Below are 15,041 nucleotides of genomic sequence, written 5' to 3' on the forward strand. Positions count from 1 at the left end.
GAGGGCAATGGGGAGCCATTGGTGATTTTGAGCAGAGGGAAAGCATAGATTCTCATTTTAGAAAGCTCCTTCAGGGTACAGAGAGGACTAGCCTAAAGAGAAAGGCATCAGAGAGATCACTTGCAATGGTCTACTGTAGAAGAATCAAGAATCCAGATCTATTTTCCATGTACTACAAATCAACCATTCTCTCCCTCTGCTCCCATCTATGTTCACTCTTCCAGGTATATATACTTGTTCTGCCCAAGGAGTTTGGATGAATGAAGTACTGGGGAGAAGCCAGCCCACATGCCTGCCAGGTACCTGACCCTCAAGTCCTCTGCTTCCATGTCCCATCCAAGGTGCTCTGGCTATTGATGGAGAGGGGATGGGGAACATGATGCTTTGATTCATTGTTATGACCTATCCTCAGAGACTCAAGATCAGGTCTTGGCAAACCATCTAGCCTCTACATTCAGCCTCTGCTATCACACTAAGAGCCTTCCTGTCTCCTCTCTCTACAGTTCTGCTACATTCCCACCAACCTTTCCCTCCAACAGCTTGTGTGTGCACCTGCTGTGCACCAGGAAAATCAAGAAGGTGGGCACCTTGTCCTCAAGTACGCACTGTGTGGTAGGGAAAATGAGCAACATAGAAAAAATAACTAATAACTATAGGACAGAGTAAGAAGTTCCTCCAAAGAGCAATGAGTGTTCGTCTTACTGACCACTGCAGCCCCATGGTTCACCTACTGACCCCACTCTAAAATGAAAAAGAATTTTGTGGTAATGAAAAGTGTCACTGTGCATAGAGATTTGGGAGACATTTTGTGGATATTTGCATTAGCATTAAAGTATAGGTGATTTGCATTGCAATCATAGTGCATGCATATATTCAAATCAACTTTCTAGAAAACTGTAGCCTCAAATGCACACTGTAGGGTGAAACAAATAATCCACACCAAAAAAAAAATTCACTAGTCATGGCACAGAACCATATAATTTTAATAAAAGCAAGAATAGCAGAATTTATTTAATTAATCAGGCAGAATTAATTGAAAGATACAGCCATTTGGGACAGCACTGAGGAGGACAGCACTGAGGAGTGATGCTGACCCCACCAGCATATTTGCTAGAACAGCAGGAGATTTGCAGTATAGGTAAATATGTGGCATTTGTATTTTACTGAATTGGAGTGTCAGGTCAGCTGAGACAGTGTATTATCTGAATGGTACATTTTAGTAACCCTCAATATCCACTCAGTAGGCTTCCAAATGTTAGATTTAGATGTTAAAATGGAAAGACTATGGAGTTGTCTATCATTATCCTTAGGAACCTAAGAAAATGTTAGCATTTAATGTTTGTCATCACATTTGCTATGAGATCCTGCAGAAGGAGGAATGAACTGCATGTGATAGTCTGAGAGTAGAGGAGTCAGGACTGGTTAGGAAGACTTCACTTGGGGGGGGGGGTGGCTTTTTGCTCAAGAAAAAAGTTGGAGGAGGTGTAATGGAGGAAAGGTCAACCCACTGATACTCTGCTGATCCCCATCATCTCATTCACACTTAGCCAGGAGCACATTCAAGGGCACAGAGTACACCCAAGGTGAACCTTCAGAGAAGATGGAGAATGGTGGATCTGTGGCAAACTGGAAAGCCAAATCCCCATTTTGCTAAAATACTATGTGGGCTGAAAGAAAAAACATTGCAGGTGGATTCCATCCTGGAAAGCCATATTGTAACCTCTGGAAGGGGAAGAGGCATTGAGCTGGGAGTGAGGGGCTTGGGTCCTAGTCCTGGTGCTGTTGTTTTCTTATTGTGATCTTTGGTAAGTAATCTCTGGAGCTAAGATTCCATACCTCAGAAGTGAAGGAGTAGGACCAAGTGATCCATAACATTCTATGACCCTTCATGGTCATCATCCTCTATATTTACACAAAGCATCTTGGATACAATGAGTCATGAAATTCTTTTTAACAGCTGGTATTGGGATAAACTGTGGTTCACCACTGAGCCATGCCAGAGGTTTCAAAATCCGTTCCTCCTAAAACACCAAAATTGAACCCAGAACCAAGCCAGAAAAAAGAAATCCATTTTATTTAGCATCATAATATCCACCTTTCCAAGGAATCTTATTAAGCAAATACTATTTGTCCTTCATTTCACATGTGAGAAAACTGAGGATCAATGAGAAGCACTGATTTATCCAAGGCTATCCTCAGAATTAGGGCAGAGCTGGAAGATGAAGCCAAGAATTTTGCTATCAACACAAGCAAAGTTGAGCCATTCTTGACTCTGATTATGTTTCGTGCATCCTCATGGACCCAGAATTGTAGAATATTATATTTTTGTTTTAAGGGCCTGCTCTCAGTACCTTTAGTGCTCTAGAGCCCAAATCTGGCTTCAGCACAGCTGAAGCTTTAGTTTTTCAAGAAGATTCCTTTGTTCCAGAAAAGATGGGATGGAGAATGGTAGCCGCCAAAAAGAAGGCCCCAGTTCAGTGAGCTCTCTCAAGGCCTGTTGCATCATTCAACCTCTTGAAAGGACAAAAGCACATCAAGATGAAAAAACAGTTTTAGTGCAGAAAATGAAGCAAGAGTTAGAAGAAACAGGCTCTACTTCTGGCTCTGTCACTAATGACTTTGAGTATGTCACTTGCCTTCTCTGAACCTCTCTTTCTCCATCTGTAAATTAGTGGTTCTCCAAGCTTCCCCAGCTCTGACATTAAAGAAAGGCATCATTCAGAGCTGGCTTTGTAGTAAGCATGAACTCAGCCACAGGCATGTCCTTACCAGATGAGGGCCTTTTGGCACTAAGTGAGTTGTGCAGGGCCAGTCACAGATTGCCTTGATATGTCATCTTGTAGGCTGCTGCTTGTAATCGAGAATCTGGCCTTCAACTCTGAAAGATCAGGCCACAAAGAGTTAGCAAAGGCCAGCTCACATCTGGCCTGATGTGAATGACAGGATGCCCAAGGATCATGTCAGAAGCTTTTGGCATCAGGAAGAAGAGCATCTGAAAAGCATTAGGTTGCTGAAAGTCTGACCTCCCAAAGTTGCCAAGAAAACACAAATATTCCTTGGTCTTTAAAGAATTGTTGAAAGTATCCAGAACCATGTAGCCTGGCCATTTGCAACCAGGAGGAAGCCCACACTCACACCAAGCTTACCTCCCAAGCCTTTTAGGCCTGCTGGAAAGGCCCATGTGAGTTTTTTCTTAGCCATCAGGAGCCTGGTACTGAAGACCCTCTCTGCTCATGGGCCAAAGACATTTGGCTGCAGGAGGCTGGTGGTGCATGTGCATGCTCAGGGTACAACTCAGTGGAACCAAGTTTGATCAGACCTTTCTTCTTCCCTTGAAGGTACTACATGGTTCCTGGGTGCAATGATGGGTGGCTCAAAGCAGAGCCCATGCATCATTGCTTGTAGATTATGCCACCTTCCCCTAACCTTGGATGCCCTGGGCATGCATTCACAGCATGAGTTGTTTAGCCAAAGAAGAAAAAGTTACAGAGCCCATGACCATGATCTGTATATGTAATGAGGCACCTGTGGGGTATAGGACAATACAATGATCTTAGAATCTAGTTAATTCCCCTGCTAACTTAATAGCCATGTGTCTTGGGCTAATTGCTTAACCTCTGGAGAGTTTTACTCACCTATAAAATGGGGATAGCCAGGGAAAATGAAATAAAAATTGAGTGAATGTGGAATTTGAAAAATCCATGGAGATCATATTGGCCAACTGTTTCATTTAGCAAATCAAAAATTAAAGTCCAGAGAGACAATTTTACTTACTCTGAATCACACAGGACGTAAGAGAGAAAAGCTGGATCAAGGCCCCAGGTATCTTGGCTCCCAGTCCAGTGTCTGCTGTGACCCACTAGACAGTCTTTTAGTTTCCTTCCATCTCTCAAAGCCCTTGACCTATGGTTTTCAGAAGTTTTCTAAGTACCGACAGCAGGAGCCGCTTCTGGGATATGAACTGATCCAGGCCAAAAGTGATGTTGGCTGGAAATGGTTCAGGATGGTGAAGGCCCACACATGAAATGGTCTGGCCCATCAATGGCACTCGCTCCAGAAGGGCCTGACCACACACAGGACAGACTAGAAAGACTTAAGACTAGAAAGATGACACCTGTACAGAACTCTCCCAGGCTAGTATGACCCCCTAATGTAGCATGGGGTCCCATGGTGGCATAATCTACAATGAATAAGATGCAAATTTCTTTCAGTGGCTCTTTTCATGTGTCTGACCTGACCAATCTCTGTGTCTTGTTTCCATTCCCTCCTTCTCCTTACAGTGTGTGGTCAGCCCTCCCGCTCTCTGCCAAACCTGGTCAAGAGAATCATTGGAGGTCGGAATGCCGAGCCTGGCCTCTTTCCATGGCAAGCCCTGATAGTAGTGGAGGACACCTCAAGGGTGCCAAACGACAAGTGGTTTGGCAGTGGTGCCCTGCTTTCTGAGTCCTGGATCCTCACAGCAGCCCATGTGCTGCGCTCCCAGCGAAGGGACAACACAGTGATACCAGTTTCCAAGGAGCATGTCACCGTCTACCTGGGCCTACATGATGTGCGGGACAAATCAGGGGCTGTCAATAGCTCAGCTGCACAAGTTGTGCTCCACCCAGACTTCAATATCCAGAACTACAACCATGACATAGCTCTGGTGCAACTGCAGGAGCCTGTGCCCCTGGGACCCCACGTCATGCCTATCTGCCTGCCAAGCCCTGAGCCCGAAGGCCCGGAGCCCCATATGCTGGGCCTGGTAGCTGGTTGGGGCATCTCCAATCCTAATGTGACAGTGGATGAAATCATTAGCAGTGGTACACGGACCTTGTCTGATGTCCTGCAGTATGTCAAGTTACCTGTGGTACCACATGCTGAGTGCAAAACAAGCTATGAATCGAGGTCAGGTAACTACAGTGTCACGGAGAACATGTTCTGTGCTGGCTACTATGAGGGTGGAAAAGACACGTGCCTTGGAGACAGCGGTGGGGCCTTTGTCATTCTGGATGACTTGACACAGCGCTGGGTGGCCCAAGGCCTGGTGTCCTGGGGAGGCCCTGAAGAATGTGGCAGCAAGCAGGTCTATGGAGTGTACACAAAGGTCTCCAACTATGTGGACTGGTTGTGGGAGCAGATGGGCTCCCCACAAGGCCTGGGGGAGCTCCAGGTAGAACGGTGAGCTGACTTACTTCCTCAGGGCCTGCCTGCCCCAACCCAGCCCGGTGAGTCTGCACACACACTTCCAACAGCACACTCCACATTACTCACCAGGCCAAATGGAATGGAACGCGCTGTTCTCATCCTCCCAAGACAGTCCTGGGGCCCTGAGAGCCAGCCAGCAGTGTGGTATAGGAAAAGGCTATACACAAGAGGCCAGGGTTCATGGCCCTGAGCGAGCCCCTTTCCCTCTGCAGGCCTCACTCTCCCCAGCAGTACAATGAGGGAGACTAGACCTCTGGCCAATCCCAGTACTCCTCTCTGGGAGCGCTTAACACCAGTGGCCTTATGCACTCCTAGTCACTTATCAAACAGGTCCCACTGTTTGTGTGCCTGAGCTGGGACCAGACGGTTAGAAAATCTTTCCTTATGTTGAGCTGAATGCTGAGTCCATATATTTTCCCTGATCAGCTCTTGGCACAGATTAATCTAGTCTCTTCTAGGGTTTTAAAAGACAAGGATCAGACCTCTGAGGCCCTGTCTCCTAGTGTGAGACCTTGAGGTACTTTTGTTCCTTAAGTTTCTCTCCCAAAATCTTCTTGTAGTCCAAGCCATAGGACTGTGTTCTCTATTAAAGGAATTTCAAAGGACAAAGAGAAAGCTGGGAAGGTTTTGTGATGATTAGGAGGAGGAGAATATCATTGGGAGTCTCCCCATCCCTGATAAATTTTTATTGTCAACTCTGAACACACATTCAGACATATATGTTACTCTCCAATATCAGCTGACAACATGGGTGTCCACACCTGCCGCTCCAGACAAGGATGAAGCAAGCTTCCACCTTTGAGGTGTATTATCTAAAAGGGCTACCTGAGCCCTAGCCCCAGGCATAGTGACCCAACTGGATTGTTTAGAAAAAGAGACGGCCCACACTGTGTCCCGTTGTGCTTCTGGGCAAGAAAATGGAAGGACAGTGGGCTCAGGACATTAGGAGTGACCTGATCCCACCATGCTGCCCAGTGTGCCCACAACCTGAGCTCTTCAGAGAGCCCACCTGGCATGGATGTTCAGAGAGATCCACTCCTCCAGTTTCCAGGATCCCGAGTCACGGGAAGCAGAGACTTGCCCATGAAAGGCATGGAAGAAAGAGAAGAGACAGCCAAGAGTATTAGGTCCCAACCCCAGCTCTGCCCCCAACTGGCTGTATAACTCCTCACAAGTTACTTTCCCTTTCTGGGCCTCAGTTTCCTCATCTATAAGAAGAAGACATTAGAGCCCTCTCAGGGACCTTCTAGCGCTAGCACTCAGTCTTCTGATTGCCAGCAGCCTTTCCCTGGCTCTCACAGGGCTTATTGTGTTCCTCTTCCCCAGAGCTTGCTCTTCTGGGAATTCTCCATCAGAGAAAGTTGGCTGAGAAGTCTCTGAGAAGAATTCCAAGAGGGCATTGGGAAGTGTCTACTTGTCCAATCTGTTCATGAAAGCACACTCCTATGTCTGTGAACAGTGCATGTAGAGAATGCTGTATTTTGTATATTTCATACCACAAGCTTCACTACTCTGCAAGGTGCCTCTGTGCTCTGTTTCTCCTGTCATGGGTCTAAAGTGGAAATAAACCCTCTGTGGATAATCAACAGCCTTTGTTCTGAGGTTTGGTTATTGTTGATGTTTGTGTATTTTGAACTTTTGAAGGGGACTGGCCCCTCATTAAGCTACTATCTCTCCCATTACAGAAAAGGTACAACTTTTGTCATCTGGACATCCTCCAAAAAAGGGTAAAATGAGGATTGGAGTTGATTATGAACGTGTGTCCCCTCCCCAGGCTTCATGTGCCTTCACTGAAGCACCTGTCATTTAAGTCCTTGACTTCAAAGAGCTCAGACTAGCTTATAAGACAGGGTCACGTGCATCCTGGTCTCACACATGTGAAAGCACTGAAGTATCATGAGAAGAGTCATGATCACAGCACTGCGGGCACTTAAAGGCAGGAGAGTCACAGGGCCGAAGGGGATTTGGAAAGCTTTGTAGACAGGCTGCAGAGAACACACCAGGAGACAGGAGAGAAGAGCCAATGTGGATGAAGACCAAGCAGGTACACTTGCCTGAGTGGAGCAGGCACATCAGGGAATCAGGAAAGGTGGAAGGAGTCTTAAAGGCCATACCATGGTTGCACTGTGTCCTGTAACCAGTGACTCTCTAATTGGGAGTATATCAGAATCACCTTAGAAATACAGATTCCTAGGTCTCACCCTCAGAGAATTCTGAGGGTGGGCAACAGAGTGTGGGAAGTGGGGAGAGGGGAAAGGTGCTGGAGAAAAAGGTGAAAACCCACCAGACCTATGGCTAAGCCAGTGCAGATGTGGGAGCTGGGGAGTTTAAAACATCCAAGTAGTGTATTCAGCAGGGCTCAGTGTATAGGCTTAGTGTGAACTAGTGCAGGCATGGGGCTAGTGAGGAAGGGGGCACAGCTAACCTGCTAGTAAGGGCTCTCCATGGATGCGCTCATGGTTTGCCTTTGGGGTCTGTATCATAATGAAAATACCATGTTTTTTACACTACTGAGAACTAAAAGAATCCTAAATTATGCTTAACATTTTATATGTAGCTGGTCTCAAGGACTATACTGTGTTGGTGTTCTACTGTGTTTCAGATTTTTACTATCCTTCAAATATTAGGACATTATGTTGTGACATATCAAGACACTGAGGTATCATGAGGTTACAAGGAAAGCACCCTGTGACATGGCATGGAGGAGTCACAATACTTTCTTCTTCTCCTGGTGATTTTTTTTTACCAGCTTTAGGATGCAATCTATGCAGACATTAACAGACATCTGAACTATCAGGGGGGAGAAGGTCATAGGCAATCTGGCTGGGAGGTAAGGAAAGAATAAGCAAGAAAGGAATCGCTAAGAAGTCAAGGCAGGTCAGAGATACTAATTTGAAATCCATCAGGGTATAGTATAGATGGTAGGATGCCACAGGAGACAGGTATTATCTACCCTACTGGAAATGTCCATAAGAATGGACCAAGGACTGATCAAGGATGCCCCAACATGGAAGGCATGGAGAGAAGAGAAACTCCAAGAAAGAGACCCAAAAGACGGGTCAGAAACACCAGAAGAAAAGTGCTTCAGAAGCCAAGGAAGGAGTATCAAGAGGGGTACAGTAGTCAACAGTTCCAATGTCACAGGTCAGGTTGAAAGATAGCTTCCAGGCAGCACATTCCCCAGGGACAAGGACCCAGCCTTTACTGTCCACTCTGAGTAGATCCAGGAAGCAGGCCCCCTGCTGTGTTTAAAGTCTCCAACTCTCCTTCTTCTCCCTTTCTTCCTCCTCCTCCTCCTCCTCTTCCTCTCTTCTCTTCATCTCTGTCTCTTTGTCTCTTTCCTTCCTCCCTCTCTCCCTCCCTCATTTCCCCTCTCTCTTTCTCCAGACTTGTCCTAGGTTTTATCTCTCTCGAGGCAGGAGACTATCCTTACATCTGCCTTTCCCTATGACTCATAGTAAAAATTATATGATTATATGCTTTGTTCTCTGGGTTTGGGTTCCTTGAAACCTACAGATCTTTAACCACAATTCTTGACTCTTCAAATGAAAGTTTGCACTTCCAACTTACTCTTGGTTTTTGTCTTCCTCTTTCAAAAGTCAGAGTTTATCCAGCCTCACCTAAAACAATGGATGCTCCAGCTTTAATAGTTAAGGGGCCAGAGGGCAAGGGGAATTCCTGGAGATAAGGAATATATGAGAGAAAATTTCAAATCCTATTTTCTTACACATGTAGATATGTTTGTTGCAGTCCCATGTATGGGTCAAGAGCCATTCTACCTCCATATATGGTTGTGGATCTATTAAATGTCCAAATAGCCACTGTATTTCCAAGTGTATGCACAGCCTGGCACATTCTTCTTCCAAATACACCGCCAAAGGAGAGGAAAGGATGTGGAGACTTCCTCTTTCCATAAGTTTGGCTATGGAAGGAGGAAAAGAGACTATAGAATAAATGAGACCAGGAAAGTGGAAGTGTGATTTTAGGATAGAACTTGGCCATGTTTTGGAGGTGTAGGCAAAGAAGAGATTCAAGATATCGGAGAGGGGTGAGAATCCACCAAGCCAGGTCCCCAAGAGTGTGGAAGTGAGAAGATCCAGAGTCCAGAATTAGTTCTGAAAAGAAGAAGTCTTATAAATGGGGGAATATGGAGAGAAAGTGTTTGGGGGAGTTACCACACAGTGGGCTCTGAGATTCTGCTGAGAATGGGGACCGGGCATTAGCCTGGGACATTAGACAAGGGCATGTAGAATGAAGCTACTGGAAGCTTCTGAAGATGTAGTCAAGGTTAAACCACACCCACCTGGGATTTCCCCAGCCCTACTCAGTGGCCTGGTGACAGTTACAAAGAAACAAATGGCTACCTGGAATTTAGGGTATGAGAGCTCTAGGAAATCATATCCTAAGACTTAGTGGTGCTGGCTAGGGTGGGGAAAGCTCTGAAGTCAGGAGACCTAGATTAGAGTCTTTCTACTAATTCATAGGTAGCTCTTTGCAAGTTAATTTCCTTCTTAAAGTCTCAGTTTCCTTAGATGAATGATAAGAGGGACAGACTAGATGGTCTCCAAGGGCTGTTCAGCCATAAGGTGCTGTGTCTGTGTCTGTGAATCCGAGTCAGTAGAAACAATATGAAGCAGGGAGACACTTGGAGGAGTCTTCAACCCCCAAGGCCCTGAGAAAGGGCTTCTCTGAGAAGAGATCCTTGTGGATAGAGCATGAAAGTTTTTTATTAGTCAGGACTCTTTCATTCATGTAAAAGAAACCCAGTACAAACAGCTTAGGAGAGAGAAAGGGGGGGGGAGAGAGGGAGGGAGAGAGAGAGTTATAGTCTCACACAGCTAAAAAGTACAAATCATGAGGTTTCAGGTAAGGTTAGATCAAGGAGTTCAAATATCAGGATATAATCTCTCTCTTCCTTCATCCCTCATCATTTAGACCCACTTTTTTCTATTAGTAGCATCATTCTTTGAAGACTCCCCATGAAGTGATCATTGGTAGATCTTGGCTTATAACCAGCAGCTTAGCAACCCCAGTGGAGAACGTCCTTCTCTTTTTCTAATACACTTAGCTAATTCCCAAGGCTGGCTTACTTTGGGCTGGCCAGCATTACATTCCCATCTCTGAGAAATCCTTGTCTCCAGAGGATGAGAGGATTTAATTCGTTAGGTTTGGGTCACATTCCTACATCTGAGGTAAGATCATTCCTCAGGACATAATGGACTAAGAATAGGAGAAGAGTAGAACCCAAAGGGAAAACTGGGGTGCTGTTACTTAAAGAGCAACAAATTCTAGGAAATAAAAAATAATAGATGTTCCCAAGAGAGGATGATGAGCTCATACCTCTGACAAAGAGCAAGATGAAGCCCAGAGTGTGATCTGTCCCTCCTTCCTTTGACTGCAGTGTGTGGACTCCCCAAGTTCTCCAGGAAGCTAATGGCTAGGATCTTCAATGGACGCCCAGCCCAGAAGGGCACCACCCCCTGGATTGCCATGCTGTCACACTGGACTGAGCAGCCCTTCTGTGGGGGCTCCCTTCTAGGTAAGGAGATATGAAAAGGGCAGGGGACCCGGGACTGGGGAATGGCTGAAAGTGAAGGGAGCCAACCTTCATTCTAGAGACTGATCAAGATTTCTTCATTGAGAATCACTGTTCACACTAGTAGCAGGACCCAGAAGGACAATGTGATAGGAAGAGACCTTAACTGGAGCTAGGAGACATGTGTTCCTGCTCTAGGTTGCTCCTTCAGTCAACAAACACCCATAAAGTCCTGGTCAGTCTCTGGCACTGGGAAGGACTAAGTCAAGGAGTCAGACCCTCAAACATGAATTACGAGGCACATATGTGCAGCTCAAAGGCATGGTGACCAGGGTTCAGGGACCAGGGAGAACTAGTAAACTCACCCTGGAGAAGTCAGGGAAAGCATATTTACAAAGGCCCTGAGGGCCATATTTAGGAATTTAGATCTATCCCGAAGGCTGCTGCAGATTTATCAGGATGTTCTGGAAAGTTCTCTCCAGGGGCAGCATGGATTGAAAGAAGAGTGAATCCAGAAGCCCAGACTTCAGCAAGATAGCCACTGTAATTGTAGGGAGGGAAGTCATTAACCTCAGCATAAGGGCAGGGGACAAGGGATAGAAATAAGGCAAATTCAAAAGCATCAGGAAATAAGATTGTCAGGATTTTACAATGTAGTGAATGTGGATGGGAAGGGGAGTGAGGGTGGGAAATAAATGGTTGGAGACTCTTCCTGCTGCAGTTTGGTCCAGATTACCAAAGATCCATTCCAGCTCTGACATCATAGGAAAAATGAATAGCAACTTAGAGTCCCTGGCCAGCTCCTGGCCTGATCTCTGAGAGATCAGAAGGCCTGGATGGGTCTACATCTGCCTGGGCAGCTCCCAGGTGGCCGCCCTCACCTCTCACTGACTCACCTCCCTGACAGTACAGTCAGGTGAAGACAGGTCCATGCTAGATTAGTGCTTTTCAAACTTTAATATGTATAGCAATTACTTGAAGATCTTGTTAAAATCCCCATATTTTGCTACTGAATAAAGGCTCTATTTCAGTAAATTTGAGGTTGAGTCTGAGAGTCTGCATTTCTAAGAAGTTCCCAGATGAGGCTGATTCTGCTGGTTCAGGAACTACAAGACCTGAAGGGTAACCAGTAAGCACAAGGCTTTCTGTGGACCCACCTTGGGCTCTCTGGAGCTCACCAAGCCAGTAAGTTTAAGGAGCCTGAAAATCTCATTGAAGATGTTCAGTCTTGGTCTCTTGGTTAGAATAGGAAGACGAAATCACAGAGTTAAATCCTCATCTTCAGATTAGGGTCAAATGAGTGTCTGACTTCAGGCTGTGAAATGCAATGGAGAGGGGAAAGCCTGAAGTAAACTGAAGACTCTCAGCTCAAGGCAATAGATGGCAGGAGAAGGCAGTCCAGGGCAGTACATATGTACAATTCTGTTCTCAGGCTCCAGCTGGATTGTGACCGCGGCTCACTGCCTCCACCAGCCTCTTGATCCAGAATACCCATCCCTACCTGCCACAGACCTGATCAGCCCTTCTGACTTCAAAATCATCCTGGGTGAGTGAGGGGCAGACTAACTCCTGAAGCCAACAGTGGTTCTGGGCACGGGCTGTGTCCACTCACTCACTCATCAAGGCAGGACACCTGGAATGAAGAATGAGCTAGAACTGGAGTCCAGGGGCATGAGTCCAAGACCAAGGCTATGATGTTAGGTAATGAGACCATGAGCAAGTCATAAAGTTTAGGCCTCAGTTTTTATAATAGTAAAATAAAGAGTCTGGTCTAGATATTTTCTAAAGACGCTTCAGGCCCTTATGAATCCATGGTGTCAATAAGGTCTTACACAGATGATCCAAGTTTACCCTCTTTTATAAAATCTAATGGCAATGAGAAAGAATGAAATATGGCCATTTGTAGGAAAGTGGATAGACCTCGAGGGTGTCATGCTAAGCGAAATAAGTCAGGCAGAGAAGGACAGATACCATCTGTTTGCACTCATAGGTCTAACAGGAAAACAGGAGAAACCTAATGGAGGACCAGGGGGACGGGAAGAGGGAAAGAGAGTTGGGGAGAGAGAGGGATGCAAAACTTGAGAGACTATTGAATGCTGAAAATGAATTGAGAGTTGAAGGGAAAGGAGGAGGGGGGAAAAGAGGTGGTGGTGATGGTGGAGGGCATTTATGGGGAAGAGCACTGGGTGTTGTATGGAAACCAATTTGACAATAAACTATTTAAAAAAATAAAATTTAGACCACCAGCTGATTCAGTTCAGTTCAGCACATAGTTACCTACTGACACTACCCCAGGATCTAAGAACCCAGTCTCTGCCTCCAAGGAACTTACAGCCTAGTATGAAGATGAGCACAGAGACCTCCAGTATAGGATAGGAAGCAGTAAGTCCTATAGAAGGGGAACAGATGAGGTACCACTGGAATTCCCAAGAAAGAGACTTCTAACTGAAGACTATAACTCAAAAATCAGGGAGGCTTCATAGAGGAGGGAACATCTAACTCCCTGCAGGGTGATTATATGGCTTGAACATGTGGTAATGATCATCAGAATGAGGATCATAAGGCAATGGGATCAGCTCAAGAAGAAAGCCAGAGGTAGGAGCCCATGACCTTGCAGAAGGTCAAGTAGGGGACAGCTGAGAGGCAGCAAAAGGATTAAGGCTGAAAACAGGTTGGATGGGACAGGGGATGACAGGCGACAAGGTGTGATCTTACCCTCTATGTCTCCATTACCCCTATGCTTCATGGGTCTTCTTTTGCCCAGGTAAGCATTGGAGGCGCCAGTCAGACAAGAACGAACAGCATCTCGGGGTCAAGCGCTTCCTCCTCCATCCCCTGTATGACCCCAACACATTTGAGAATGACGTGGCTCTGGTGGAGCTGTTGGACAGTCCAGTGCTGAATGACTATGTGATGCCCATCTGTCTGCCCAAGGGGCCCCCGCAGGAAGGTACTCTGCCCCACCCTTGATCCTGCCTCTGTAGAGCAGCAGGTGCCTTCACAGGGACTTCTCCAGCCCTGGGGAGGCTCTGGTGCCAGCCGAGCCAGTTGACCGTGTCTGCGTGCTCCCTCTGCTGCCTCCCCTAAAACAGCTAAGTAAGAGCCAGCTCCAAGGCAGGACACAGTACATAGGCAGAATTGACCAGTACTGTAAGTACTCTATCAGTCAGGGTCCAGATGAGAAAACAGAAACCAGACTATTTATTGCAAGAGAGAGAATTTAATACAGGGCATTGGAGGACTAGGTCAGTAAAGGGGGATGCTAATACTAAATAACACAGGTAGTGCCCACAGGAAGAACCCACCTCTCCTGGAGCTGGGGGAACAAAGTGGGGAGAGGGGAGTCACAGGACCTAGAAACTTGGAAAAGGGACTCAGAAGCCTGAGGAGAAAGCCCTGGGCTGAGGTGCTGAGGAAATAGCCCGGGCCAGCCCCCCCCCCCCCCCGAGGCGAAGGCAATGCCGTCAGTGACAGCAAGGCTTCCTGGAAATGCCCCCTATTTTCAGGACCCCTCCCCCTCAACAAAGCACAACTCCCATTTTAGAGCCTTATCTGCAGCATCACAAAGCAGAGTAAAGAGGAAATTTGGGCCTGAGAGACAATGGTTTCATCACTGCACAGATTCAAAACCCCATCCTGACATTTCCCAACTGGGTGACCTTGAGAAAACGTTGGATAACACTTTAGGATAATACTCCATAGGGTGCTGTGATATTCAAGTGAAATCATACACTCATCCACACTGGTTTCCTTTTCATCTTGTTCTAAATTCAGTAGTGCCACATCATAGCCAACCTTCCTTCCTCAGTTTGATCAAGTTATAAAACATGGCTGAACTGAGCCGAGCCAACAGCACAGGCATGAGGATGACTCTGCTTTATCAGATGCCACGTGCCTACCATGTACCAGTTGCTCTACTTTTATTAATGTATTTGCTACTTCCAAAAGCCTTGTGAGGTGGTATTGTAGTCCCATTTTCCAGACAAGAAAACCAAGGCCTAGCAGGGTAAAGTGCCTTTACTCAACCTACAGCTTGTAAGAGGCATAGCTGGGACCAGAAGCCAGATTCTCCCACTTAACACCCAACACTGTTTTCAGTACCCAGACTCTTTTGCAAATGAAGAAATGATTGCTCTATCAGTGCTCCACCCATTTCCACATTGTCCCGACATTTGCCAACTTCATAGACTTCTAGGATATCAGGGCTGGGAGAGGTTTTAGAGAATACCAAGTCCAGCCAATTCATTTTGTTTTACAGACAGGGAAGCCAAGGCTCAGCGGGGGTGGGGGGGGGGGAAGGCGGGGGGGGGGGGGGGGG

General features: G+C 46.4%; 1 protein-coding gene across 2 annotated transcripts in view; it reads left to right on the plus strand.

Moving 5' to 3' along the window:
• The window catches only part of MASP1 (mannan binding lectin serine peptidase 1), a 59,860-nt gene that overhangs the window by 41,189 nt on the left and 3,630 nt on the right, over positions 1-15,041 (plus strand). Inside the window, exons 10-13 of one of the 2 annotated variants that reach the window (XM_029939657.1) lie at positions 225-299; positions 10,589-10,726; positions 12,156-12,269; positions 13,488-13,673. In XM_029939657.1, coding sequence (XP_029795517.1) covers positions 225-299; positions 10,589-10,726; positions 12,156-12,269; positions 13,488-13,673 — 513 coding nt within the window. Of the gene's footprint in view, positions 1-224; positions 300-4,280; positions 6,776-10,588; positions 10,727-12,155; positions 12,270-13,487; positions 13,674-15,041 lie in introns of those variants that run through there. The other variant, XM_029939656.1, reaches the window with a different exon arrangement.

The sequence above is a fragment of the Suricata suricatta genome, chromosome 5 (genome assembly GCF_006229205.1).
Source record: "Suricata suricatta isolate VVHF042 chromosome 5, meerkat_22Aug2017_6uvM2_HiC, whole genome shotgun sequence".
Taxonomy (NCBI): domain Eukaryota; kingdom Metazoa; phylum Chordata; class Mammalia; order Carnivora; family Herpestidae; genus Suricata; species Suricata suricatta.